Below are 12,471 nucleotides of genomic sequence, written 5' to 3'. Positions count from 1 at the left end.
ATCCCCCACCAGATCTCAAGGGCACATCGTGTTCCATCGTTCCAATCACTGTTTTAATATACCAGCATTTCAGTGAAGACCTGCTAAGGTTGAGCTTCACCTAGAGCAAGCAGCTACACTCCTTTACAACTGAGCAATGGACTATGCCTTGAATTATCAGTTTGGCGTAAAGAAGCTTTACCACAAGTCTTACTAGTACTAGGCTACCGAAGGTGACCCCTCGGGTGGAGCATATTAGTCACACTCCTCGCCTATTCATGAGTTTACTAGAGATCACCCAAATCTCATAGACTGTGACCAGCAGTCAAGCTCATATAGGTGTGTTCCTCCAAAGATCGCTCTGTAGGACAGCATCTTGCTTACACATAAGCTTTAGAACACATTAAGACAGTAGTCATCCTACCATAAAGTATCCGGGAGCATTGCATCTCCAACGGAGTGGGTTAGTAAAGTTACTCTCCTCAGTTCACCGCTGGCTTGTTTTCCCAGGTCCTACTTCACGGGATCTCCGATCATATAGGTTGGGTTACTACCATGGCAACTCATGTGGGTCTCATACACATCTCCCTCGATGCACTATCCATCACAACACATGATAGCCCTTTAGTAAAGGGATCTGCCAGATTCTTAGTCGTTTGGATGTAATCCAACGCTATCACTCCGGAGTTTCTCAAACGTCTGACAGACTTCAATCTCATTCTTATATGTTTGTTGGACTTCATATTGTCCTTTGAACTCTTCACTTTGACAATAACCGTCTGATTATCGCAGTTCATAAGGATAGCCGGAACCGGCTTCTCAACCACAGGTAAGTCCATCAAGAGATCTTGAAGAAATTCTGCTTCGACACCAGATGTGTCTAATGCTGTTAATTCTGCTTCCATTGTCGATCTCGTTAAGATCGTTTGCTTGCAAGACTTCCAGGAAACAGCACCACCCCCAAGAGTAAACATATACCCAGTAGTGGCCTTCATCTCATCAGCATCAGAGATCCAATTCGCATCACTATACCCTTCAAGTACCGATATGTATCCCGTATAGTGAAGTCCGTGGTTGACAGTACCTTTCAGGTAACGCATAATTCTTTCAACAGCACGCCAATGAACATCGCCCGGGTTTGCAACAAACCGGCTAAGTTTGCTCACAGCAAACGCGATATCAGGCCTCGTTGCGCTTGCTAGGTACATAAGTGAACCGATAATTTGAGAGAATCTCAATTGATCTATAGTTGTGCCTTTAAACTTTCGAATAAGCACAGTAGGATCATATGGTGTTTGAGAAATTTTGCAGTCTGAACATCCAAAGCGACTCAAAATCTTCTCAACATAGTGGGATTGCAGAAGTGTAATCCCACCCTCATCATCTCTCAAAAGCTTGATGTTCAAGATAACATCAGCCACCCCAAGGTCCTTCATCTCAAAGTTTTGAGACAGAAAAGACTTAACCTCCTCAATTACTTTGAGGTTGGTTCCAAATATCAATATGTCATCAACATACAAGCACAATATAACTCCTTCGCCCCCACCATGGCGATAGTATACACATTTGTCAGCTTCATTAACAACGAAGCCAACAGATGTCAGAGTTGTATTAAACTTCTCATGTCATTGCTTAGGTGCTTGTCTCAGACCATATAAAGATTTCAGCAACTTACACATCTTTCCTTCCTGACCTTCTATCACAAAGCCATCTGGTTGTTGCATATAGATTTCCTCATTTAGCTCTCCATTCAGGAAGCCGTCTTAACGTCCATTTGATGAACGAGAAGACCATGAGAGGCCGCCAATGAGAGTAGTACTCGAATGATGGTCAGTCTAGCCACAGGTGAGTAAGTATCAAAGAAATCTTCTTCTTCTTTCTAGGCATAGCCCTTGGCCACAAGCCTAGCCTTGTACTTTTCAATCGTACCATCGGGCCTAAGCATCTTTTTGAACACCCACTTGCATCCCAATGGTTTGCAACCATAGGGACGATCAGTGATTTCCCATGTCCCGTTAGCCATGATGGAATCCATCTCGCTACGGACCGCAGCTTTCCAGTAATCAGCATCTGGAGAAGCATACGCTTCTGAAATAGAAGTGGGATTATCATCCATGAGGTATACGAAGAAATCATCACCAAAGGTCTTTGCAGTCCTTTGTCTCTTGCCCCTACCAAGGGTTTCCTCGTCATCCTCCTCGGGATTATCATCATGTGTTTGTTCATAATATTCCATAGGAATAGCAGGCTCGGGAGTTATCTCAGATTTCTGTCTAGAAGTGCTTTGCATATCTCTCATGGGAAATATATCCTCAAAGAATGTAGCATCCCTCGACTCCATTATTGTACCGACCTTCACGTCAGGTACCTCAGATTTCACTACTAGAAATCTATAGCCTATGCTATTCTTAGCGTATCCCAAATTAACACAGTCCACAGTCTTTGGTCCAAGCTTACGCTTCTTGGGGATCGGTACATTGACTTTCGCCAAGCAGCCCCAAGTACGTAAGTACGAGAGCGTCGTCCTTCTCTTCGACCACTCCTCATAAGGAGTGACTTCATTATCTTTTGTAGGAACCTTATTCAGGACATGACACGCAGTCAATATAGCCTCCCCCCACCATGCCTTGGATAAACCCGATGTATCTAACATGGCGTTAACCAAATCAGTTAGAGTACGGTTTTTCCGCTCGGCAACCCCGTTTGACTGGGGTGAATAGGGAGGCGTCCTCTCATGAATAATGTCGTGTTCCGCACAAAAGGAATCAAACTCGTTTGAGAAGTAAAGATCAGAATGTATGAGTTCTAATGGTGCCAAGTGTCTCTCCTCTGCAGCCTTGTGAGGCTTGCGAGGTTGCTTTGCTTGCACATACGAATGGCACTTAGAACCTTTGGCTAAAGTGAAAGTCGGGATTAAATTCAATTTTGCTAGCCGCGACATAACACCGAAACTTATGTGACAAAGACGTGAATGCCAAACTTCAGATTCATTAACACTCGAATGAATATTGTTCACGACTATATTACAAAAATCTGCAAGGGAAAGGCGGAACACACCTCCGCACTCATAACCTTTTCCAACGAAAAGTCCATATTTCGTAACTACTACTTTATTAGACTCGAATACCAACTTAAACCCTTCTCTACACAGAAGGGAACCACTAACGAGGTTCTTCTTGATGGCGGGGACATGCTGCACGTTCTTCAACTGCACGATCCTTCCCGAAGTAAACTTCAGATCGACCGTGCCAACACCAAGAACAGAAGCACTCGCGTCATTCCCCAACAATACGGACCCGCGACCGGTGGCCTGATAAGAAGAAAACAATGATAAGTCAACACACACATGAATATTTGCACCCGTGTCCACCCACCAATCAATGGACCGACAAACTGAAAATACAGTAAGTAAATTACCGTACCCAGATGCACCACTTTCATTGTTGCCCACAATCATATTGGCAGACTTGGAGTCCTGCGCCGGCTTCTTGTACTTGTTTGGGCATTTCTTCGCCCAATGTTCCTCTGAACCACAAGTATAGCAGTCATCTCCCTTCTTATTCTTCTTGAAGGGCTTCTTTCCCTTCTTCTTGAAGTCGGTATTCTGTTGGACATAATTCTTTCCCTTGGGCTTGTGGGAATTGAAGTTCCTCTGATGTACCATATTGGCAGCAGAAGAGCTTTCCATCGCTTTTTCATTGGAGTCCTTTGCTCTCGAGTTCTGCTCAGCACTCAGATGGCCGATGATGTCCTCTACTGAGAACTCACGCCTCTGATGTTTCAGAGCAGTAGCAAAGTTCCTTCAGGAATTAGGGAGCTTAGCAATTATACAGCCCGCAACAAACTTGCCCGGCAAATTGCACTTAAGAACCTCAAGTTCTTTAGCTATGCATATTATCTCATGAGCCTGTTCCAATACAGAACGATTGTCAACCATCTTGTTATCGTGGAACTGCTCCATAACATACATCTCACTCCCAGCGTCGGTGGCCCCGAATTTAGATTCGAGCGCCTCCCACAAGTCTTTGGCAACATGCATATGTAAGTATGCGTCAACCATCTTATCTCCGATCACGCTTATGACTGCTCCAAGGAATAGGATGGTGGCCTCCGCGAACATCTTCTCCTGTTCAGGAGAGATCGTTCCCGTTGGAGTGACACCGGCTACCCAGAACACGTTCATAGCCATGAGCCATAAGGTGGTTCTCGTTTGCCAACGCTTGAAATAAGTACCGGTAAACTTGTCCGGTTTTAGTGCAGCAGCAAAATCATTACTCGAAAAATTCCTACAGACATTAGGTTTTTGGATTGTTGAGTAAATAGGCAATTTTCCGAGTGTATTAATCCATGAGATAATAACTAGCGACTAATGACGTAGTGATCTTGAACTAACCTAGCACATACTACGCATATAGTTGATGCATCTATGCAAGCAAGTAGTAGTGCTAGGATAAATACGAACATGAGGATAAACGAGTCATACCCTCCAATAGGCCAGTTGGCCGTAGCATCATCTGCCCTCTTCTTCTCAGCTTCAAGGGCGAGACGATCGGCCTCGGATGGTGAAGACATGGCGATGACGAGGACGTAGACGAAGCAGACGGACGGAGTCTGGTTCTCGTGGCTAGGGTAGGCGTTAGCCAGCTTATAAAGGCGGTTGGGCGGAGAGACGTGGGCCGAACCCACGTCCGAGTCTCCATTCCTGACCGTAGGTATGAGCTCGGCTCATTCCTGGAACCCGCATCGAGGCGTGACGAGACGGGCGGCGGAGGAGGAGTGCGCGAGGGCACCTTCTCTTCTCACTCTCCAATAGCATGTGGAAGAGAGACCCTTATAAAGGGGTCCAACTTCCCCTCCACTAGCGAGGTGGGACTAAACTTCCCACAACCTTGTCATGCCACCACCTACATGGGCCCTTGGAGATTTTTCTGAAATTCTCTTATGGGCCTAAGTCCCATCACTAATTTCAACACAATCAACACCCCTGGGGTGCCTTTTATACACGTCCACAAGGGACTATGAAAATAGACTAGGACTAGGTATCCTAATACTACTAGGACTCGGTTTGTCTTTCTTTCCTAATCCTATGTGTACAGGGCAACGTGATTAACTCACGCACATGATCAAGGTGGTCACTCTGCAAGCCGCAATCACCCAAATCAAGTAAAGTGACACGGCCGCTCGTGGCACCGCATCGGATGCCCTCCCAGCTGAAGCAGTCCGTTCCGGCCTTCCACGACTAGAGTGGAAGGCCGCAACAGACTCGTCGGTGATGGTGAAGGAACATTTCAGCCGGAGCAGCGCCGATGCTTGGTCCGGCAAGCATCGACCATGTGTTATGGCGGTGTGATTGATGAACGTACCAGCAGCCCAAGGTCGATTTATGCGAAGGTATGCAGATGGCCTCGATAAAGGCCGTCTACATTGAGGTTATTACGGTAGTGAAAGATCTAACAAATAAGGCTTATCAAATGGAAAAATTGGTTGATGGTTTGTACGTGCAAACAAATTTTCTGTCTTTTGTATAGTAGAGACTATAAGGTAGGCAGCTCAACCACCAAAAAACCTGCAATATCTCTAGCTCACTATGTGTATCTGGCTCCATCACCCGGTTTATTGGAGACGGCCATTGAGGATGCTTGCATGCTTCCCTTCTTAAGCCCGAAGAAAATATCCCATGTCTGCAGATAAGTACATCCCTTTAACTCGAGAGCAAACACAAGAACCAATCAATAGGATCATACATTTCAGTGTTAGTTTTTCTTGTAAAGTGACACTATTTCAATGTTATTACATATTTGCGTGCATTCATGTTGGACAAGAGTAAAATGCAAACATGCGTAGTATCTTTGAAGCATTGATTAATATTTTTATGCCACTATGGATGATTGGACCAAAACCATACATACACAATAGTACAAGACAGCTTGCATACCAATGTACTCGAGCGATATAAGTGCAACCGCTCATATATCTACCGATAAGATAATAAACCTATAACTATTACAAATTATGTATACACATCTTGTTGTGCACATATACTTTTCAATCATAAGTGATCATTCATGATTATTCCTATGAGGGAGCACCCATATCACTACAATTGCAACAGCAAACCCTACACCAATTCCCAATCCAACAAAAAGAAATAGCATAACATCCAAATGCTTCTCCTTTGAAATATGCAGGGCCGAATGTGGTGTTTTCTCATTGCTGCATTGTTTTGAAAGTGGAGGCCCACATAACCCAGTGTTGCCCATAAATGAGCTATTATCGAATGTCGAGAAATGAGGCGACTCTGGTATCCTCCCATGCAGCAAGTTGTTAGATAGGTTTAATGTTGTGAGAAAGTCGAGAGATGATACCTCCTGTGGAATCTCTCCTGAAATATGATTTGACGAGAGGTCCAAAGACTCCAGCTGGTTCAAACGACCGACCTGAGGAATCAGCCCCGTGATGGAGTTGTGCGACATGTTGAGTGATTGCAGCAAAACAAGTTTTCCAATAGCTTCTGGAATGCTGCCATGGATTGCATTGTTTGACAGATCAATGAATACCAGGCCTCTTAATAATTTGGTAAAGACTACCTCAAACCCTTTGTATGTGAGCACAATGTTAACTTGATATACTTGGTTGTTTTGGCTATTTGCACCATGATACTCCATCACTGGCGTTTGGTTCACAACTTTTACCATCATGGACTTCAATCCAACAAATATTTTTTCTGTCAATGTCCCTGATAAGTTGTTGGAGGACAAATCAAGGACCCGCAGACTTGGAAATTGGCACGCGTTCCTTTCATCAGCAATAAAAGGTGATATATGTCCAAAAAACTTGTTCGACTTCAGAACTAGGACTTGAAGTCTGGCAAGCATAGCCATCCAACATGGAAAAGAGTCACTAATTTGATTGTTTCCAATATCGAGGACCTCCAAGTATTTGCAAGATACTATAGATCTGGGCAACTGTCCTTCAATTTGGTTGTCGCTGAAGTCAAGTGCCTCAAACATGCAACTTTCGTTGATATTATGGGGCAACTCCCCAGAAAGTTTGTTTTCTTCCAGATTTAGAACTTGGAGTACATTCGCATCCTCCATTAGGCATGGAGGTATTGAACCACTGAGGTTATTCCAAGCAAGATCAATAATTTGTAGCGTTGTGCTACAAAAAGATGGTGAAATATTTCCCGAGAGGTGGTTTCTTGATGCCTTGAAATAGAGGGTATTATCAAGTTGAGTAGAAATGTTGATTGGCATGGATGTGAAATGGTTGCTTGAGTAGTCAAGCACCCTGGAGTATTTGGTTATAGGTATTGGCCCCTCAAACATGTTAAAACTGAGATCGAAATATAAGACAGACAAAGGAAGGAAGGTGTCATACCCAACAGTAGTAAAATAATTGTGTGATAAGTTCAGAAAGAAAAAACCAGCGCCTGTCCATTTCTCCCATGCCCAGTGGGGTATAGCTCCATGAATCTGGTTATTCGAAAGATCAACTCCATTTATGTCATTTAAATGTCTCAGAATGTTAGGGAAATTTGTTATGTTACATGATGCCAAAGATAGATACCAAATGTCAGGGAAGGATGCTAGTGAAGAATTATAATCTCCTTCAATTACATTTAATTTATTGTTTGAGAGATTCAAATCAAATAGTTTTTGCAATTTTGAGAACGAGTTCAGTTGCATGGTGCCAATTAAATTATTTGAATGAAGTTCGAGGGTATCTAATTGAGTTAAGTTGAAGATACCGCAAGGTATTACCCCTGAAAAATTGCAGTTATACAATGCCAGTTTCTTCAATTTGTTCAAATCACCAATGGAAGAAGGTATTTGTCCATGTAAACCACAATAGGAAACTTCTAGAACCTCTATGGAGGTTAAGTTTAGGATCCAGGGTGATATTGAACCTACTAGTCCCAACCCAGAGATCTGCAATGAGTTCAAGGATCTGAGCCTACCGATTGATGAGGGTAGCTCTCCAGCAAAACCGCGAGCATTAAGGCCAAGCTTCTTCAAATGTTTGAGATTACTAATGGAATTTGTTATTGTACCAGAGAAATTGGTGTCGCCGAGAAGTAAGTTCTCCAGATTACTGTCAGTTGAGAAATTTGGCAGATTACCTGTCATATGACGATTGTTTTGAAGGTCAATAGTCACTAGTTTTTTGTGTTGAAAGATCGCAGGAGGGACCCATCCTTGAAGGTCATGATTATAGCTAAGCCGGAGAACACTTAAGGAGGAGAAGTTGGCAAAGAATTCTGGGACTGAACCAGTCAACCAATTGTACTGTAGATCGACCACAGATAATGATTGCAAACTAGCGAGGGATCCACAGATGGGACTAGAGAGCGAGCATAAGGGCAAGCTAAGAACATTGATATTTGGTGTGTAATTGGCTAGAGCATTGCACCACTCTTCTCCTTGCCCGGACATGTCCACCCAGCCAAGATGGAGCTCCTCCAGACATGTAAGGTTTGCAACTAAGGTTGTTAAGTGAGGCAGTGTGAGCTCCCCTTTGTTGGTGAAACCACTGTCAACTATATAACCAATGTCAAACAGCTCAATAATTTCATATTGGAAGGAAAGATCGAGAGAAACCAAAGACATGAGACGGCCGATGCTATAGGCAGGCACTTGGCCTGAAAAGTTGCAAGTGGAAAGGTTAAGATGGGTGAGCATTGTGAGCTGCTCAAACCCGGTGGATGGTATTTCAGAAAGATTGAAGTCATTTCCACCCAGGTTGAGATACCTGAGGGAGGTCAGCTCGAAGATCACATGATCGAGGTGGTCACTCTGCAAGCCGCAATCACCCAAATCAAGTGAAGTGACACGGCCGCTGGTGGCACCGCATCGGATGCCCTCCCAGCTGCAGCAGTCCGTTCCGGCCTTCCACGACTGGAAGGCTGCGACAGACTCGTCGGTGGTGGTGAAGGAACGTTTCAGCCGGAGCAGCGCCGATGCTTGGTCCGGCAAGCATCGAGCATGTGTTATGGCGGTGTGATTGATGAACGTACCAGCAGCCCAAGGCGGGTGGGAGCTTACTGCCAGGAGCTGGATTTGTAGGAGGAGCAACAGCAGTACTAGTGGCAAGGGATGCATCATCATGCAGGACTTAGTATGTGGTAGCATTGTTTGGTTTGGAATGGCTCAAGAGTGAGCTGTGATCGATGGATTGATTTGTACGCTGCCTTGCACCCCTTTATATACACAGTGTCAATGGCAGACAAGGCATATGCAGTGCCGTGCATCTCTATCATGGGCCATGCGTCTCGTCCAGTAGCAGGATTTCTGTTTACTGGTCGTCGCACGTGATTTCTCAAGAAAAAGAAAAGAATAGCCGCTGGATGTACAAAGCCAATTACCGGATCAGCATTCTCCGGTCAGTCAACCTTCTCCAGGTCCGGCAAAATCAAAAATAAACTTCTCACCTGTACCACACAATACTTCTCATTCTAGCACAACCATACACTATCAATTATGGCTGCATGTATCAATTGATGCAGAGGTTGAGATTATATTCCTCCTTTTTCCAAACCAAAAAAGGACCACACACTACAAAAATCCAAATTAAACATACCAGCCCCATCACGTCAATCAGGAATTTACCGCACCACAAGAAGCTACGTGTGCTCAAGTAGTTGGCCGGCCCACCTATTATTTTGGTTTTCTCTTTAAAATTCAAAAACAAGAAATATATAGTTATTACCATGTTTAATTAAACTCATGTGTAAAAGAATGTACTCCTAACATTATGAAAGAAGACAAACAATTCATTAATTCTTCAAACTCATGCGTTTACTTTCTACAATTTGTTACACCGTCCATGGGAAATGTCCGTCTATCTCAAAAAAAAAAAAATCAACACGACACATCAAATTGTCAACATGTCACAAAAATGGATGGATATGTAGGAGCAATTTGCGATATATGTTACAACATCCATTATAAATGTTTGTATATTTCAGAAAACCTGTTCGCCTAAGTCATTTGTCATTTGATATTGCAAAGACAACATGGCGGTCTCCGCACCGACAGTAAGAAACTATTATAGGAACAAACCGTATCAATTGGTCATAGTTACGTACAAATAAAAGAAAGAGCATAAACATAATGTAAAAAACAACAAAAAAGAAATGTTAGAAAAAGAAAAGTGTGTACAAAAAGAAAGAGGAAAATGAAAAGAGAGCGGAATCAGAAATAGAAGACACAAAAAGAAAAGTCATCGGTGGGGTTTGCTCTACAACATGCACCTACTATTACTCCATTACTCCCGATTTTTGTTTCGGAAATTCAAAAGGATGAACACACTTTTAAGTTGTGCTCAATAGAAGGGGTAGAAACATAGAAAAAGTATCCCATTTCTTCACGCCTACTCTTGTGGTCAAAACTAATGGTCCTGCCCTCTAAACATCTTTAGTTACTTCTCGGAGATCAAGCAATATCACTCTAATTACATTTGGATGGTGTACAGTTGGGGGATATTAATTTGTTTGTTTTCGGGGAAACAAGGTCGATGTCTTGCCTCTCAGCTTATAAAGGCGGCTGGGCGGAGAGACGTGGGCCGAGCCCACGTCCGAGTCGGTAACAGCCCATAATCCGACGTCTCGGATCATGCCGTGTCCGTTGCGTATTCTCCGTTCCTGACCGACAAAAATAAGCGCGTAGGTATGAGCTCGGCTCATTCCCGCAACCCGCGTCGCGTCGCGTCGTGACGAGGCGGGCGGCGGAGGAGGAGTGCGCGAGGGCACCTTCTCTTCTCACTCTCCAATAGCATGTGGAAGAGAGACACTTATAAAGGGGTCCAACTTCTCCTCCACTAGCGGGATGGGACTAAACTTTCCGCCACCTTGTCATGCCACCACCTACATGGGCCCTTGGAGATTTTTCTGAAATTCTCTTATGGGCCTAAGGCCCATCACTAATTTCAACAATCCCCCACCAGATCTCAAGGGCACATCGTGTTCCATCGTTCCAATCACTGTTTTAATATACCAGCATTTCAGTGAAGACCTGCTAAGGTTGAGCTTCACCTAGAGCAAGCAGCTACACTCCTTTACAACTGAGCAATGGACTATGCCTTGAATTATCAGTTTGGCGTAAAGAAGCTTTACCACAAGTCTTACTAGTACTAGGCTACCGAAGGTGACCCCTCGGGTGGAGCATATTAGTCACACTCCTCGCCTATTCATGAGTTTACTAGAGATCACCCAAATCTCATAGACTGTGACCAGCAGTCAAGCTCATATAGGTGTGTTCCTCCAAAGATCGCTCTTTAGGACAGCATCTTGCTTACACATAAGCTTTAGAACACATTAAGACAGTAGTCATCCTACCATAAAGTATCCGGGAGCATTGCATCTCCAACGGAGTGGGTTAGTAAAGTTACTCTCCTCAGTTCACCGCTGGCTTGTTTTCCCAGGTCCTACTTCACGGGATCTCCGATCATATAGGTTGGGTTACTACCATGGCAACTCATGTGGGTCTCATACACATCTCCCTCGATGCACTATCCATCACAACACATGATAGCCCTTTAGTAAAGGGATCTGCCAGATTCTTAGTCGTTTGGATGTAATCCAACGCTATCACTCCGGAGTTTCTCAAACGTCTGACAGACTTCAATCTCATTCTTATATGTTTGTTGGACTTCATATTGTCCTTTGAACTCTTCACTTTGACAATAACCGTCTGATTATCGCAGTTCATAAGGATAGCCGGAACCGGCTTCTCAACCACAGGTAAGTCCATCAAGAGATCTTGAAGAAATTCTGCTTCGACACCAGATGTGTCTAATGCTGTTAATTCTGCTTCCATTGTCGATCTCGTTAAGATCGTTTGCTTGCAAGACTTCCAGGAAACAGCACCACCCCCAAGAGTAAACATATACCCAGTAGTGGCCTTCATCTCATCAGCATCAGAGATCCAATTCGCATCACTATACCCTTCAAGTACCGATATGTATCCCGTATAGTGAAGTCCGTGGTTGACAGTACCTTTCAGGTAACGCATAATTCTTTCAACAGCACGCCAATGAACATCGCCCGGGTTTGCAACAAACCGGCTAAGTTTGCTCACAGCAAACGCGATATCAGGCCTCGTTGCGCTTGCTAGGTACATAAGTGAACCGATAATTTGAGAGAATCTCAATTGATCTATAGTTGTGCCTTTAAACTTTCGAATAAGCACAGTAGGATCATATGGTGTTTGAGAAATTTTGCAGTCTGAACATCCAAAGCGACTCAAAATCTTCTCAACATAGTGGGATTGCAGAAGTGTAATCCCACCCTCATCATCTCTCAAAAGCTTGATGTTCAAGATAACATCAGCCACCCCAAGGTCCTTCATCTCAAAGTTTTGAGACAGAAAAGACTTAACCTCCTCAATTACTTTGAGGTTGGTTCCAAATATCAATATGTCATCAACATACAAGCACAATATAACTCCTTCGCCCCCACCATGGCGATAGTATACACATTTGTCAGCTTCATTA

The 12,471-nt window shown here is 43.8% G+C and overlaps 1 protein-coding gene across 1 annotated transcript; it reads right to left on the bottom strand.

The window, feature by feature from the left end:
* Positions 1 to 5,829: 5,829 nt before the first annotated feature.
* On the bottom strand, positions 5,830 to 10,105 carry LOC123413548 (receptor-like protein 7). The gene has a single exon (XM_045106481.1). The coding sequence runs from the start codon at positions 9,108 to 9,110 to the stop codon at positions 6,039 to 6,041; it is 3,072 nt and encodes a 1,023-aa protein (XP_044962416.1). The 5' UTR covers positions 9,111 to 10,105; the 3' UTR covers positions 5,830 to 6,038.
* Positions 10,106 to 12,471: the final 2,366 nt, after the last annotated feature.

The sequence above is a fragment of the Hordeum vulgare genome, chromosome 7H, assembly GCF_904849725.1.
Source record: "Hordeum vulgare subsp. vulgare chromosome 7H, MorexV3_pseudomolecules_assembly, whole genome shotgun sequence".
NCBI lineage: Eukaryota > Viridiplantae > Streptophyta > Magnoliopsida > Poales > Poaceae > Hordeum > Hordeum vulgare.
This window is presented reverse-complemented; position numbering and strand designations above follow the sequence as displayed.